At 35.2% G+C, this 17,045-nt stretch overlaps 2 protein-coding genes across 2 annotated transcripts in view; both read right to left on the reverse strand.

Annotated features, from left to right (window-relative positions):
• Window positions 1-1,704: 1,704 nt before the first annotated feature.
• On the reverse strand, window positions 1,705-14,171 carry mutyh (mutY DNA glycosylase). Its single transcript, XM_028444003.1, has 16 exons — window positions 14,160-14,171; window positions 13,623-13,671; window positions 13,016-13,140; window positions 12,179-12,218; window positions 12,017-12,090; window positions 11,889-11,930; window positions 11,747-11,818; window positions 10,060-10,173; window positions 9,893-9,990; window positions 8,566-8,710; window positions 8,390-8,477; window positions 8,105-8,287; window positions 4,090-4,235; window positions 2,300-2,449; window positions 2,087-2,137; window positions 1,705-2,003 (listed from the first exon to the last, which is right to left on the reverse strand). The coding sequence occupies exons 1-16, from the start codon at window positions 14,169-14,171 to the stop codon at window positions 1,884-1,886; spliced, it is 1,509 nt and encodes a 502-aa protein (XP_028299804.1). The 3' UTR covers window positions 1,705-1,883.
• A 424-nt stretch (window positions 14,172-14,595) lies between these two features.
• armh1 (armadillo like helical domain containing 1) overlaps window positions 14,596-17,045 on the reverse strand; it is a 3,960-nt gene continuing 1,510 nt past the window's right edge. The window contains 9 exon segments of the mRNA XM_028444043.1: window positions 14,596-14,704; window positions 14,804-14,881; window positions 15,111-15,240; window positions 15,457-15,508; window positions 15,626-15,745; window positions 15,833-15,915; window positions 16,613-16,795; window positions 16,899-16,972; window positions 16,974-17,045. The exon segment at window positions 16,974-17,045 is cut by the window's right edge and continues 55 nt beyond it. Of these exon segments, the coding sequence (XP_028299844.1) occupies window positions 14,618-14,704; window positions 14,804-14,881; window positions 15,111-15,240; window positions 15,457-15,508; window positions 15,626-15,745; window positions 15,833-15,915; window positions 16,613-16,795; window positions 16,899-16,972; window positions 16,974-17,045 (879 nt within the window). The 3' untranslated portion in view covers window positions 14,596-14,617.

A 17,045-nucleotide genomic window follows, 5' to 3' on the forward strand; every position in this document is an offset into this window, starting at 1 on the left:
ACTGAAAAAAAAAAAAAAACAGTGCCAGTCGTGACAAAAAAAAAAAAAAAATAGTATGGGATATATGGAGGCTATGGGAGACTATGGGAGGCCATTAGGAAAAAACAGTGAAAATGGGGGGGGGGGGGGGGGGGTTAGTGGCCCTAATCCTCTTCTGTTGAAAAAAAAAAAAACTGTTTAGAAAAGGTTTATACAAAAGCAGTTTGCTTTGTTTCTTTGAGTTTATTCTGTGATATGAAATTAAAAATATTTACAGATTTTCTTTCTCTTGTTTTTATTGCTGTCATGAAATACCAGAAAACACAGCCTTTCTTTCATGACTTCATATACGTTTTATTCCTGAAACACTGGCCACCGTTACATTGTTTTTAAATTTGGAATGAGTTTTTTCAGAATAATTCGGTATTCATGTCATTACAAACATGAAAGCTTTGGTTTCCATGCAGCTTCAGTGTCTAAAGACTTTTTGCTCTTTGCAGATGCAGTTTCTTTAACTCTGGCTATTTAAATTATTTTCTTTTTTTTTTTTTTTCCCGTGAAATACAAATGAGGAAACAATTTCTAGATCTCTCATGGTGACACATCAGGCTTTAGTTTACTAATCTTTAGTTTCTTCTTTGTGTTGATCATTCCCCATAGATCTGAATCATTGACGTTTCATCATATTTTTATTTTCCTATACAGCTTTAAGTCTGAAATTATGTCAAACAGAATAAAGTTAATGTCATTGATGCCAACCTGAGGTTTGTGGCCCCCACTGAGTCCCAGGATCTTTTCTGTTGCTCATAAGACTAATAAAAGATAACATACACACGTTTTAGACTGACTTTTCATCATTTTTGTGTCCAACAAAACTGAATTTATCTTTTCTTATAATAGTTTCACTTTACTCTAATACCTAACTATTTAACTTCCTGTTTCCTTTTCCCAGCATGGATTTTGTTTGGTTTCTCTTTATTTATTTTTTTTGACTCTTCAACAGGAGAAAAATGTTCCCATGATATAGTCATGATACATCAATAGAAAGGCCAGGAGAAATTAATCACAAATTAATAACGTGATTATACCTGCTTTATTTCAGGGCTTAGCCACCCTCCCAACCCTAAGTATCAGCACTGTAATAATTAATGACAGACCTATGTGTATGTCCATTTTTGTTCTTACACAACAAATTGTTCATTAAAATAGGGGTGTCCCGATATCGGTCCGATATCAGCCTGAATATCGGATGCAAATTTCCATATTTTTTAAAAAAAATTTAGCAATTCATTTTTTATTGATTTTATTCAATTGTAGAATACTGTAGATATTATGTTGAAGGTAAAAATGTGTTTAATAAATGAGTCAGTTTTTCTCATACCTACTGTTGTTGATTATTGTCCTCTGTTTGAGTGACATCACTTGATCAAGTCTTTTCTAACATTCCACACTACAAAATAAGTTTTTATTTTTTTTATTAAAGAAAAAAAAAAAGAGAAAGTAATAAAAGTATGTATGAGTCATGCTGATATTGGATCAATATCGGTATCGGCCTATACGCAAGGCTACAATATCGGTGTCACATCGGAAATGAAAAAGTTGTGTCGGGACATCCCTAATTAATAACAACAAATGTTTACATAAATATGAAGCAAGAGAATGACGTGTTATTTACAATCCATATTAACAGCAATGGATATAAAAAAAAAAAAGTCTGGACAGAAGTGAGAGATGTATGGATACTTGAATAAAAGCAAATTCAACTTGATTTAATGTGTAAAAGCGCACACATACAGTCAATACGTTTCACAGGTGTAACAGTGTTAAAAACTATTGTCAGATTACCATAATAATAACTCTTTATAACACACAGATGTCCCAGTGACACACACACACGTATATTTTCATACACTCTGGTCTTTGACGCTGGTGAGGAAAGAAGTGAGACAGAGCTGTCTACCGCCACTCTTTGCTCCTCCCACTCTGGGCTTTTTACAAACTGGTGATTTCTTCTTGTTCTTCTCCTTCTATGACAAACCAAGACAAACGTATTAAAAGGACACAATAACTTATTTTAAATGATTTCGACATTGACTGAGATTCTCACCTTTAAGCATTTTTCTTTTCTCGTGTCCACTGAATTAAAAAGTTTTAAAATCTGTTGGAGGATGAACACACTAGTTATCATGGTCACTCATCACGGTAGGAACATGCAGATGATTTTTAAATATGGAGTAGTTCGTCTATGAGTGGCATTCACTACAGACTAACTGAAGGTAATAAAAAATTAAATGTGCACACACACGTCACACACACACACCTTTTTCTGTCCCGTTGAAACAGCAGCTTCCTGTAGAGCCCTATGGCTGAGCCACTGTGTGTTTCCAGTGTGTGAATGTGCATCAGCCTCCTTTAAACACATGCTGTAGACCACATAGGTCTGGTGAATGTGGGAAAACACATGAACCACCTGCAAAAACAATAACAGGAAAAATGTACCAACAATAACAGCTTCTTTTTAAGCCACTTTATCACTAATACTGCTACAGGTCTCTTATACAAAGGTAAATAATAAATAATTATTTCACGATATATCGCAATTTTTTTTTTTTTGCGCACTTTATTTTTCTCATACTTTTCAGGTCAGTGTGTTCAGTGACATAAAGCACAATATGTAAATTTTGCACAGGCATTTTATTTTCATATGATCTGTTCAGATCAGTGTTCAAACTGACACAATAGGATACATTTGTACTTATTTTTGTGCATTGTCAGTAACTCAGTGTACTTTATCCTGTATGTTCACCCTTACAGTGGTTACAATGCTTTCAATGTGTTGCAACAGTTACTTGTTGCACTTTATTTTATGATGGCAGTGTGTAAAACTGCATTTTCTTTTTTTCCCACTGAAAATGTGCAAAAACACTAATAATAAATAATAATTAGGATATTTTGAAGCAAATGGTTTTGACTCAATTTGTCCTCTGAATGATCAATATCTTCTGATGAACATATACAGCGACTTCATTTTTCATCTCTACATTTAATTTTGATATTAACTGGGTAGAAAATCGCAATATATTGTGTTATCGTGATAATATCGTATCGTGATACGTATCGTATTGCAACATCCTTGCCAATACTCACCCCGAGTAAATATGTTGCAAAATCGGAGAGCTTGTAGAATGTGATGTGAGAACTTGAAGGAAAAAATGTGAACTTGTATGGAAAAATGTTTACTTGTGTATATATATATCAAAAAAAAATCCACACACGTGAGAAATTTAATTTATTGTCACAAATGATGGGAAAACATATGAAGCTGCAGAGTTAAAATTTAAACCCCAGGAAAATATTCACACATGCGTGATCTGAATATGAAGTCACATGATAAATATTCACTAATGTGTAGAATGATATGTACACAAATAAAATAACTGCTGCAAACTTGTAATACAATATTTACTCACGTTTTTTTGTGCCTATTATACCTTGTATTATTTAATTCTATTGTATTTTTGTTTGATACTGTTGTATTTTCTGTTTCCCTGTTTTTTTGGAGCTTCTGTAACATCTAAATTTCCCCCATTGGGGGAATCAATAAAGTTTTATCTTATCTTTATCATTCTCTGGTTAGAACTTCTTAAATCTGCCGCTACAGATGTGCAAACTACTTTTTCTCGTATCAAACCGCGCTGCTTGAGTTTTGCGACACATTTTGCGAGACGTCTATAGCAAAACAGATTTGTACCTACAATTACAAGTGTGCAGCTGTCATTTTATTTGTGTAAATATCAGTCTACACATTTGTGAAGATTTTTTCCTGTGACTTCACATTCAGATCACACATGTATGAATATTTTCGTGGGGTTTTAAATTTGAACTCCACAGACTCACACGTTTTCCCTTCATTTGTGACGTAAAATGTACACACAAGTTGACATTTTCTCCCCATTTAAGTTCTCACATCACATTCTACAAGCTCTCCTATTTTGCAACACATTTACTTTCATATTTCAGGACTGCTTTAATTATTTGTTGCATCCATCGGGCATTTTGGTGACACACACACACACACACGGTTTGATTAAAACTTGTAGTGAAACTTGCCTCCCCCACATACTGCAGTAGGGTGTCACTGAGGTGGGTACCCAGTATTCTGCTGACCTCATCACTAAGCGCCATTTTTTGTTTCCTCTCTGAGGTTCCCTCATCCAGGAGAAGGCTGGGAAACTCCCACAAGCCTGCCAGCAAACCTGTGAAAACATGGAGGCACAGACGACATTACAGGATAACGTAATTAGGGATGTAACGATTCACTCAACTCCCGATAAGATTCGATTCACGATACTGGGTTCACGATACGATTCTCACACGATTTATTTTACAAAATGGGACTGTATATAAATGACTGAAAAATATTCCTTTATTTTTTTTGGGAAAATACTACACTATTTTTCATTGTCAAAAGAATCCCTTGATAAACTATTCAAAACAATGCACTTTAACTAAAAATGAATCTTGAATGAAATAAATAAAGGAATAATACAAATGAAGAAGAAGTTTATTATTTAAATTCTGGTTCTATAGTAAACAATACAAAACTGCATAATAGTTCTTTTTCTTTTTAAAAGTGCAACTGAAAATGTAGTTTGTGCCTTAACAATTGGACTTAAAAAACAAAAAAAACAAGTCATTTTACTGTATTTAGGTCAGATATTTGTTTGAACCAGCAGAGGGCGCTAGTAACCCAGTGGTCGGTTGGCATGCAGATATTTTGCAGTGAAGAAGAGATGCTACGCTAGCAGACAGAGCTAATAGAAAAACGTGACTTTTACAGATATTCACATAATATTACAGATATTATTTCGGTGCTAAATGGGTAAGGAATCATTTATGAATATGTTTAAGAGTAGAAGATGGCCAGAAAGAAAGTATTAGCATATTTCACTCGCCGCCAACACTGCTGGTTAAAAAAAGTACTGCGATTCAATTTTCACAGCATCGATGTGAATCGTTATACCTATGAATCGATTTTTAACTGCCTTACGATTAATCGTTACATCCCTAAACGTAATTAATTATTTTTGTCAGTTTTCGTCAAATACATTATTTAAGTGACAAGAACGAGACCATGACTAATCAAAAATGGTCAGTGTATGGTTCGGTCGTTTGATTTTCCGTTCAAAAAATTATATCGAAAATCAATTGTGGTTATTTGATTTTCATTTTAAAATTCAAAAATTAGGGGTCGACAAGGGATCGACAACATTTTAAAAACCAGTTGATTTTCATTCTGGGTTTCTAAAAAAAACAAAACAAAAAATTAAACGATAGAAGACGTACACACAAAAAACAAACCATTTTTGATATTGTTAGGCCGGAAGTTGTCGTTTTTCAAAGTAAGAGCGTGTTTTAAGCTCTGTGCTAGGATAGAGACAGGGTTTCTTTATGTTGTGTTTCAAAACAATAAAAAGTGTGTCTCAGAAAAGAAGACATGATTGCCTGAAACATAGCTCCGCCTTCATATGTGGTTTTACTTTGAAATCAGCAACTTCCAGCCGCACAACATGAAAAATAGGTGTTTTTTTGTTTTCAGTCTTCTAACATTTAATTTATTTGTTTTTTAGAAAAAGAAAATTAACTGTTTTATTTAAAAAAGTTTTGTTCATCCCTTCTCGACCGTGATAAAGAAAAGAATTTTAAAATGAAAGTCCAATAACCAGTCATTTTATGGTTTTTTAAATATCCTTTTCAAAACGAAAAATGCAAAGACCAAAACATACACTGACCAAAAATACATGTGAATTAGAAATATATCACAATATATTGATATTTTCGTCAACTAATATACACTAAACCAGGGGTTCTCAACCTTTTTGACCTCGGGACCCAATTTTCCGAATACAAAGTGGCCCAAGGGCCCATTTAAATATTAACTTTTTCATATCAATTGATCCAAGTCCTGGTTTGATATGTATTCAATAACTAAATCACAATTTAACAAGCTAAAACCTTACAAAATAAATGATATGATACACTGTGATCATCTCAAAGACATTTCTTTTTATTGTGTATGTAAACCTGCACATACAACAACATTGAACAGGTGAGCAATTAGAACAAATCAAGTTGCTACAAGAACAAATAGTCAATATTAACAAAAAAAAAATCAGAAATCCCAAAATATTTTGATTTGATGAAAAATTCTGAAAAATGAAATCATTTGGTAATAAAATAAATACATTCAAAATAATAAGTATCAAATTAAATAAATAAACTGTAAATAGAATTTAAATAAATAATAATAATAAATATTTTGTTTTAAAAACTTTTCCATAACTTCTGCCAAAAGGTTGCACCCGTCTTCTTCTGCTGCAGCTTAATGAAGCGTGTTCAAAAACTGATTGACGCCTCACTGCCACCAAGTGGTGGGAAGCTGCATTGAGGCCCACAGGTGCGGAAATGAACGTTTTTTGCGGCCCAGTGGCCCAAGAATGGGCCGCGGCCCTGTGGTTGAAAATAACTGCACTAAACTATAATTTAGTCACAAATCCAATCAGAATGTGATCATGGTCTCACACATTGATCACATCTAATCTGTCTGTGTATTTACATTAACATTAAAGGAGACATATCATGCTTTTAAGTCCTTCCTTTTTACATATAAATCATACAGTTGTGGTCTATATAAAGCTGAACTGCAATGCTTGGGTCTGAATTCCTCATTATTATAGCTCCACAGACTCCTTTTCTACCCTTTTCTGATGTGCTTCTGAGAGCAACTCGTTTTGATGCGGTCTCTTTAAATACAAATGAGACCACTCCAATACCCCGCCCCCTCTCCAGGTTGCAGAGTGACACTCGGTTCAACTCTACCCTGTTCGGCCATTTTTGTAGTTTGATAGAAGAGATACGATTATTTAGCGGCGCAGAAAATGTTTATTCACACGTTATTTACAAAATGTCAGTAACGGAAGACTTGTCCATCCAGCCTTACATGTTGAAGCCAGAGTCGGACCCGGTGGAGCGAGATGAAAATGAAGATGATGAACCTGCAGAACCCTAACAAGTGAGCTAGCACCAAGCTAACGTCACAAAATGCATTTTAATACAGTCTTTTCGGAGACAAAAACGGCAAAATGAAATGACTAATGAAAACTTTAGACTTAAATTAAATCACATAGGCCATATCATCAAGGATCTAAAACGAGCACACAGCGCTAACATATGAAGACGGTGCAACTGCTAATGCTAACAAAACAATGACAGGGACGTCTTATCACACTTTTTAGCATTATTTACAGCTTACCGAAGTGCTCTGTTCGTCATCTCCAAAGATAGAAGGAATTGAACCCTCAATCAGACAAAGTCTTTCAGCAAATCCTTCTTTATACTGTGGAGGTTGCTGAAGCAGTCATCCTTGAAGTGCTTCGCGCACACAAAAATGACCTTACCCACAGATGTGGATTACAATTCTGTGAAAAATAAAACTCAACCAGGCACTTTGAAAAGGTTCTGATGCTGGGAGACGGTGTAATGAAGCGTGTGGGTTACTACATCCAACAACCGAACATTTTGACTTATCCTCTCGTAACTTTGGCATCCTTGAGCTTGGACTACAAAATAAAAGCGAGAAATAAAAATGGCGGATTGCTCGAAGTGTTGGACCTGGAGTCGATGTCCTAATTTGGCAGTTCCGCTGCAAATACTGTGACGTAATAGTTCAAAATATGTAATAGAGAATAGAAAAATCGAAACAGATTAAAAAATATGACCAAAACAGAATATAAAGATATCTACGGAGCACCTGAAGAGACAAATTTGAACTTTTCGGTACTTCTAAACACTCTAAATATACAACAAAATGCATTTAAGGGCTAAAAAAGTGGATTTAGCATGATATGTCCCCTTTAATACCATCCTATGCCAGGTTGATAAATCATAATTGAATGCATAAACTCTTCTGTTGTATATTTTAGTTAAATATATTTGTAACAGATCAAGTCAACTAAAATCAAAATTTTATTTAGCTGACTAAAACTAGACTATAAACTGAAATAGTCCTGATGACTACATTTTGACTGAAACTACAGTAAATAGCATTGATTTGCTGTCCACTGACCTTTGTTGGGTCTACGTTGGAGCAGGACCTCGTCCTCTCCGTCCCCTCCAGACCTGCTCACCACACAGGTCAGCGTTCGCTCCATTCGCGGCGGCTTCCTGGTCGGTTTCCTGGGGAAGTTCTGAACTCCTAACTCATCGTCCCAAGGCTCAGACGGACAGAGGCTGCACGTGCCGCTGTTTACTGCTGGGCAGAGTGAATAAAAACACTAATGTTACAGTAATAAGGATGTGTGTGTGTGGGGGGGGGGGTTGTGTGAATGACTAAAGGAGGATGGAGACCCACTGCAGTCCTCTATGTCACCAAGGACTGACGTCTTAGAGTACGGCGTCCCCAGAAGCTTTCTGGAGTTCTGCTCTTGTTTGACATGAACCTGCACACACAACATTATATCAAGTCAGTTTTTTTTATCTTTATCAACAAGAACAACAGCCTGAGCAGCTCCAGCAGAGACCATCCACCTTGTGGTAGGAGCGACAGTGGGTCTGGATTGGACACTGGTTACACACTGGTGCTTTAGGAGTGCACACCCGCGCTCCCAGCTCCATCATGGCCTGGTTAAAATCCCCTGGTCTCTCTGGGTCCACAAGTGTGTTAGCTAAACTCCTGAAACACAACACACACACACACATCCAGGATAGGCCTGGTCAATAGATCAAAATTCAACATATATAGAGTTTTTTTATTTTAACGATATCGAAAATTACAATATCGCCTATATCGATACATTCTTTATTTATAGCTTATTATGCATTAAAATACTCGTTTTAGGTGTTGCTGCTATTATTACCTCTCACTCAGAACAGAAAAGAACAGTTAGATGGATTTCTGAGTGCGTCCAAAAACAGACCTTCCCCTAAACAAGCCACACTACAGACTCACTCACATGTGCTGTCCCTTACAAGAGATTAAAAAAGTCAAAAGTAACTAATATTGAGCAGCTGTTTGTTAATAATGTCCCACTGTGTATTTTTTTCTTCCTTTTGTGTATTTTTCGGTAATTTTGGATGTCTTTCTGAGTCGTTTTGTGTATTTTTTTTTTGCTATGTATGTTGTTCTTGGATTGTTGTCTCATTGTTCATTTTACTCTTTTTGTGTCCTTTTCTGTATTTGTATTGTTTTGTATTTATTTCTCAGTTTATTTGTAGTCTTCTTTGTCCCATTGTGTATTTTTTTCTCCTTTCGTGTATTTTGTTGTGTATTTTTCAGTAATCTTTTATTCTGAGTCCTTTTTTTGTTATGTATTTTGTTCTTGGATTTGTGTTATCCCTTGTGCATTTTTTACTCTGTGTGCTTTTTTGTATCTGGGTTGTTCTTTTGTGTATTTCTCCTTTTATTTGTTTTTTGTAGGGTTATTTTTGTGTGTGTGTGTGTGTGTGTGTGTATTTTTTGTTGTCCCATTGTGTATTTTTTTCTCCTTTCATGTATTTTATTGTCCTATTAAGTATTGTGTTGTTCTTTTCTGTGTTTCTCTGTCAATTTGTGTTTTTGTTTGCAATTTTGAGTAATTTTTGCTGTCATTTTTACACGCAGAAATTTTTTTTTTATTATAATTAACAATCTTAAAGCACCGTGATGTTTATTTTAACCTGTGTGGCATCTTACATCAGCATATTTATTATTATTTAACCCTGACTTGTCTTTCTGGTTAGACTTTATTTCATTTAAACTGATCAAGATTTACATCGTATATCCTCATTTTAAGAAAAAAAAACATTAAAATATGAATTTTGGTCCATATCGTCCAGCCCTAATCCAGGAGCCTTTAGTCATGTTCGTTTCTCTCACCAAAGGGCTTCTGTCACTGCAGGGCTGGTGCAGTCGGCTCCTATGGCCCTCAGGCGGCACAGCACACGGACCACGTTCCCATCCACGGTGCCGGTAACCTTGACAACAAAAAAGATACTGTGTCAGTTTGCTGTTGTCTACAAATTGAAATAATGATATACACAGACCTCTCCCAGTGCGATGGATCCCACAGCAGCCGCAGTGTAGCGTCCCACTCCAGGTAACTCTTTAAGCAGACGGTCAACTGACTGAGGCATCTGCCCACGCAGCTCAGACACAACCTGAAAGAACACAAGTGCCCAAAGAGAAATACATTCAAAACTCTGTTTACAGCCCTGCATTAGACTAAATCCATTTCATACAACTTACTGCCTAATTAAATAGGAAGTATTTTATATAACAAAGAGTCAGGATTCAGGGATAAGGTAAAGAACTTGTTAATCAGGTGTATAAATAGCTGATTATTCTAATTATGTATTATAATTTTATGTGTATTTGAACACGTATTCAATCCTGATTAATTATTAATATAAGCATTGCATTTGTCCTATGTTTATTATTTTACTTTAGCTGTTTAATCATGGATGGATCAAAAGAACAAAAAGAAAAAGGCTAAAGAACTTGAAATATGAATGGATATCTACCATAATAGCATTTACAGAAATTGCTCTTTTTTAATTTTAGTGGGAATTAAATTCCTGTAGATGTCACCTGGTTTGTTCACACAGTGACGTCCCAATAACAACCTGACTTTATGGTTACTGGTAAATGAATACAGCTCATCAACATGAGCCAATAAAAATACTTTTAACGGCACTTTATTAAACTGACTCTTTATCTTGAATTAGAACAATGGACAAGTGAGTAGCAGCCATTTGTCTTTAATTTAAAGGGAACAAATTAAGGGTTGTATAAAGTGTGGAGAATTCCTCTTTTTCAGAATGTTTGCATGTTAATTCACTATTTTCTGATCATTAATACAAATTATTTATTTTTATGTTACTTTACTGCAAACTTTATCTCATATTAATAATGATTCAATCATTTTGAATTAGAATAATTTTCTAAGTCGTCTGTTTGAAGCACAATACAGACACTAGGGCTGGGCAATTTTGCCTAAAAAATAAAAAAAAATCTCGATTTTTTTTAAAGAAAAATTCAAGTTATTTTTTTGAATGCACTTAAAAATGACTGCAGACATCAGATGTATTGCCAAAAGTGCAACTTTATTGCTGTGATTGTCCTCAAGAGTTAAAATGCATAGAATAACTTCACAGTAGCTTCAATTTTCTGATTAAGAAATCAGATAACTACATATTTTATAACATATTACATTACAATTAAAAAAAATAATAAACTCTTCCCTTACCATCTCAGCATAGTGCGAATAAAAAATTAAACATGTCTGTGGCACACATATAGCCTACTCAATGGGTAAACACATGTAAACAAAGAGGGGGCTGGCTCACATCGTGCTACGGTAACCCACATGGACGGAAAGCGAAAAAGTCCGAAAAAACTGTGGTGGGGAAAAATAAATAAATATATAATTTTTTTTTTTTTTAAACTCGAATTTACAAAAATAAAAATCGTTTTTGTGTACAAACTCAATAAATCGATTTATTGCCCAGCCCTGACAGAGACTATAAAGAAGCGTCTAGTTGGTTAATGGTGACTAAGAACAGTGAAGAGCTCAGGAACAACATCTCTCATTGGATCCTAACTCTGATGTAGAGAACAAAATTGAAACGCATTATCTAACAAACTCCTATTTCAGCATTTATCTATCTATATAATATTTTTGACATCTTATGGAGCAAACAATGATGGCGTGTAACGATCCTATTCACAGACCTTCTGGGCTCCTTCGTGCAGTCTTTTACCGCGGGAGTAGTAACCGAGCCCCGCCCACATCTGGTTCACCTCCTGCAAATTAACAAACTTGTCTAAATTTAATACGTTTAAAGAATTTCAAAATCAACTTATCCATAACCACCTCCAGCGTAGCGGACGCAAGATCCTTCACTGAGGGCCACCTCTGCAGTACAACAACATTAGATACACAAGTTACACACACACACCCTCAGAGGCATGACACACTGACCATCACTGCAGTAACCTCACCTTCAGCCATCTGTTGTAGTAATCTATTACAGTGGCAACTTGGGTTTGTTGCAGCATGATTTCAGAAACCCAAACTGCAAGGGGAAAAAAGAAAACAGGTCATTTGGAAACAACATGATGGAGTTAATAAGAATAAACCAATGAGGAGAACAGTTTTAAAACCTGCATAGGTTCTTATGTTGAGGTCCGACTCCGTCACAGCCTGTGAAGAAAAGCAGGATTAGGGTTTGCATTGCTAATGCTAATGGTGGACAAAAGGAATATCAAAGGACGCAGACATAATCAATCAAAAAAATTACATAATGCTAGTAATGTACTGATTTTAAAACGTTATTATTGTGAAATATATTCTATTACTTTCCTAATACTACAGTTAGGGGTGTCCCGATCCTGAAAACGAATATCGGATATTGGATTTAAATTTCCGGATTTTTTATTTATTTATTTTCCCTTCAACTAATTTTTTATTATATTTATTCAATTATACAATACTGTAGATATTATGATGAAGGTTAAATGTATGTAACCAATTGGTTAATAATAAATGGGTCAGTTTTTCTCAGACCTACTGTTGCCGACTATTGTCCTCTGTTTGAGTAACATCACTTGATCAAACCTTTTCTAACATTCCGCACTACAAAATAACTAATTATTATTATTTTATTAAAAATAAAAATAAAAAAGTATGTATGATTCATGCTGATATTGGATCAATATCGGTATCGGCCGATACGCAAGGCTGCAATATCTGCATCATATCGAAAATGAAAAAGTTGTATCAGGACATCCCTAACTACAGTCAACATTTTCCTATTGTTTTATTTTCCTATTTCATTGTTTATAACGATAAATAATTGAATGACTGGAGAAATGAACAATATTAGGCTGATGTTCTTGTATCAGTCTGAAAACACAATACATTCAGTGTTATGTTAAAATAAAGTAGAAAACTGACACATGACCTTGGAAGATGCAGCTAAACAGAGGTCATTGACGTACCAGTGTCCTCCATGGAAGCTCCCTCTTCTCCCTCTGGTACCAGTTCAGCAGCTGGGAGCGCAGCTGCACAACATCAGCCACATCTGGAAACATGTGGTACAGAGACGCTGCATCTCTGAGTTCTTCTGTGAAGGCAAAAACACGACTGTCATTCAAACTCACTGCACTTAGTGTATTAAGGCACAGCCTACACTGTTTAATAGTATCATTAAAATTATTTATTGAAGATCTACATTGAATCTGGTAAAAATATTAAGAAAATTAGTTTCTGATTATCGCACAATATTCTGTATCTCTAATTGTACTTTATTGATGTATGCAAATCTTTTTTAAGCTTTTATTCAACAGAAAATGTGTGATATTTGTCAGTAATTGGTGAGAAAAGGCTTGTAAAGTTAGCAAAATAATGTTTTCTTTAAAAAATAATAAAAAGTGTCTCCTATATGGAATACAGATCATTTATTTCACGTTGTGACACTATTCAGGCACAGTCATGTCAGTGTGGTTTAGTTTGTTTGTGTCACATGGCTAGGGAAAAAACTAACCTCAATGCGCATGCGCAGTTAAAATCTCGCCCTACTGTGTAAAGTAATTCAAGCCTCGTTACCCTTTTTAACGACGGTATTCGGTGTTTTCTCCTCCGTGTGACGTTTCCACTGTTTCCAGTGCAGCTCTGCTTCTTTTAATCAACCTGCTCATAGTGACACAGGAACACTTAGTTTGTGTGTGTCCGGGCCTGTGTCCGTCTCTTCCTCTCCCGCCACACTACTCAACCAATCAGCTGTCAGAAAACAGATGACGTAGACAATGTGTTTCCGGTTCCGTGGGACAGACAACTGTATCAAACCCAACACGTTTGTATCTTTTAATAACATTAATTTCTTAATGTCATTACTATACTTTAAAAAAGTGCAACAATGAAATTAAATATTTAACTTCACCTTTCAAAGCAATTTATCCAGCAACTCTTTAATAACCTAAAATAAGAGTAAAAATATATAAAATAACAATCAGTTACGGTATTGAAAGCATGATTCAAATGACTATCATTTCCTTTTATATTTTCTCTTTATCTAAAATTCATTTTTAGCCAATTATCACTTTTTAAATTTTATGTTGTAAGTTTGTTTCGTTGGCTTCCAACTGTGCAAGTCATCTTTTTCTCTGTATTTGTTTTTTTTTTTGTTTTTTTTAAGCTTTTTCACCCCCTGTTGTTTCATTGTTCTTGGTTAAACGGGAAAAAAAAAAAAAAAAAACCTAATAACATCATATATAAATAAAAGTACTGTGTTTCCTGCATTTTGGAAGACAAATATATTTAGAATTAACACCCACATCCTCTGATTACTGAAGTTCAAATGAACAAACAGAAATAATAAATAATTTTATTTTGAAATGATAAGCATGTGATACATTTTTTAACTGTGTTTATTTGATGTGATTTTTGTCGTCAGCTGTGTGAGACAGCAATCATTCAGAACAAAAATGGAGGAGTGAAGTTTTTTTTCTTTCAAGGCACATACATTAAACTGAATGTAAATTAACAAAAAGTATGTTTTTTACTTGATGATAAAAAAAATTAAAAAAAAGACATTGCAGTGGTTAACTCAGTGTTACGTGAATCTTGTTGAACAGGAGAACTTCTGCTTGTGTGTCGTCCATAGTCATGTACAAAGTGTCAGGCTGCTTCTAGAAGAACGGGGCGATACAGTCACAGTAAGTATAGCTTTTCCAGAAAATGCAGTTACTATATTCTTACATTTACTGTGTTGAAAAAAAAAAACATACCATGAAAGCTGCAAACAGTGCACTGCCCATGACTCTCTGCACTTGTTCCTCAATGCATGGGAATGAGTGGACAAAGCGCTGTGAAGAAGAGACAGCTATTAAATGCTATTGCATTGATTTTTTTATTTCTAAATGCAGAATATTGTAGATTTGTATTTAAGGAATAAAGCTGTGGTTTCATGACTAAATCCTAAAAACCAAAGGCTTCATGAGTTTTCTGTGTACCATTATTAATCACAGTACATGCGTCGCATGGCGACGCAGGTTTAAAATAAAATCTTGTTAAATATTTATACAGTCATCAAACCTCCAATGCTACGCTGGCTTGTATCTGTGCATCCGCGTGTTCTCTGTTGCCCATAACATGTAGAAGGTTCTGGATCACACCTAGTGAAACACACTCTTTGGAAACGACCTGATCTTCTTCAGCCAGCAGCCTTTGACACAGAGATCATCAAGTGAAGAAATTTGAATTATCTACCGTAATATGTGGGGATTAAAAAGGTATGTAATAAATTAAGCAGAAAATATCATTAAAATGTACAATACATTTTTGTCATCTCTTTTTAGAAACATCTCCTCTGACCCAATGTTTCACACCCTTGGATTATGTTAGGTAACAATATATTATATATACCCTACATAGTCCTTACCGTATAGCTTTAGCTGCAGCTGCTTGTTGCACAAACACAGGACGAGTTCCAACTATTATTTCAGCCTCTGAAAAAAAAAAAATAATAATGCTCTTGTTAATTTAAAACTAAATCATAATTTACGTGCAAAATAAGTTTGAGATTTTAAAAAGGCAATAACAAATGTCACCATCTGTGGTGTCCTGTCGCCTGAAAGCTTCTTTTTCAGGCGTCAGCAGAGCCACTAACCCATTGAGCAGCTTCACCTTCACATCACCACACCTCAGCAGCTCCAAGATGAGTTTAATAGCTTTCAGGAAAGATTTGATGATGCTTCGCTCTCTTTTAAGCTAGTCATTATTATTGGTAAATTAAATTAATGAATGCCTTGCCTTACCTTCATCCTGGACCTCTGGGTGCTGTGTCTTTAGTACATTAAGCAGAGGCTTCACAATACACTGAGGGACTGTCCAAAGAATGCTGTGACACAAAATAAAATAAATTACAGTGTTTTTTAATATAGTGTTTCTCAAATAGGGGTACGTGTACCCCTTGGGGTACACAATGGCACTACAGGGGGGTACTTGAAAGAGAGAGTGTGGAAAATTCACAAATAAAGTGTCAGTTTTGGTCCCACCCAGGTGTGAGATGATCGGAATTATACAAAAGTATAGAAATAAATCTATTCAGAGCCACTAAATCAGTGTTTGTTAGGGGTTGGAACCCCATGTGGGGTCACCTGGAGTATAAATGGGCTCACCTGAAATTTCTGAAAAATGTAAATTAATATTTGAAATTTTTAAGTAAAAAAAACCAAAACATTTGAACACATTTTTAAACAAGTGTATTTCTATTTTCCTTTGTAAAAAATGAATCTAGTTCAACTAAAATGCAGTAAAAGTGAAAATATCTGAGCTCAAACATGACCCAAGAGTTATTCTCGGAGAAAAAAAAATGTCTTTGGGGTCGCCAGAAAGTTTTGATAACAAAATGAGGTCACGATCCAAAAAAAAAGGTTGAGAACCACTGCACTACATATTGTTTCTTTTCACTTATTTACAAAATGAGATTCTTTAAAAATGTGTGTAATCACCAGTTCATTCCATCATTATGCTCTATAGTATAAGAGAAAGGGGTACTTGAGTCCAAAGTTTCTATAAAGAAAAGGCTTGAGGACGTATCATTTGGCTTTACCTGTACTGTGACTAAGGTGTGCAGGACACACTGTTGGGCTATGGGAGAGGTACGATCCACAACGCCTATCAGGCGTCTGTACACTTGCTCTTGATATTTGGGATTTCCGTGGTAAAGTGACTCCAAGAGAGCACAAGCTTTTTCAATGAGTAAATATCTGTGTTTGCTTAGTCAGACAATCTGCACTGACTGCCCACCACCTGCAAAGAGAACAAGAATAAGAACAAATAGTAAAACAATAAATGGGGAAAGTATGAGATACAAGACGCCAGGAAAAAGTCATTACAAAAGTCTTGAAATTACCATGATTTTCACAAATGATCTCTTTATACTTGGTACCTGCTGTTAGTGATGGTTAATAAAAGATGGAGGGATTCTGCTTTGTCAGCTTCTTTGCTCTGAGAACGCTGCACGAT

Source organism: Gouania willdenowi, chromosome 4 (genome assembly GCF_900634775.1).
Source record: "Gouania willdenowi chromosome 4, fGouWil2.1, whole genome shotgun sequence".
Taxonomy (NCBI): Eukaryota; Metazoa; Chordata; class Actinopteri; order Blenniiformes; family Gobiesocidae; genus Gouania; species Gouania willdenowi.

Coding starts and splice junctions, on each gene's coding strand:
- mutyh (XM_028444003.1), bottom strand. Junction 9,991..10,059: donor GATCCATCGCACTGGGAGAG/GTCTGTGTATAT, acceptor TTTGTTGTCAAG/GTTACCGGCACCGTGGATGG. Junction 2,450..4,089: donor TACTGCAGTATGTGGGGGAG/GCAAGTTTCACT, acceptor TTGTTTTTGCAG/GTGGTTCATGTGTTTTCCCA.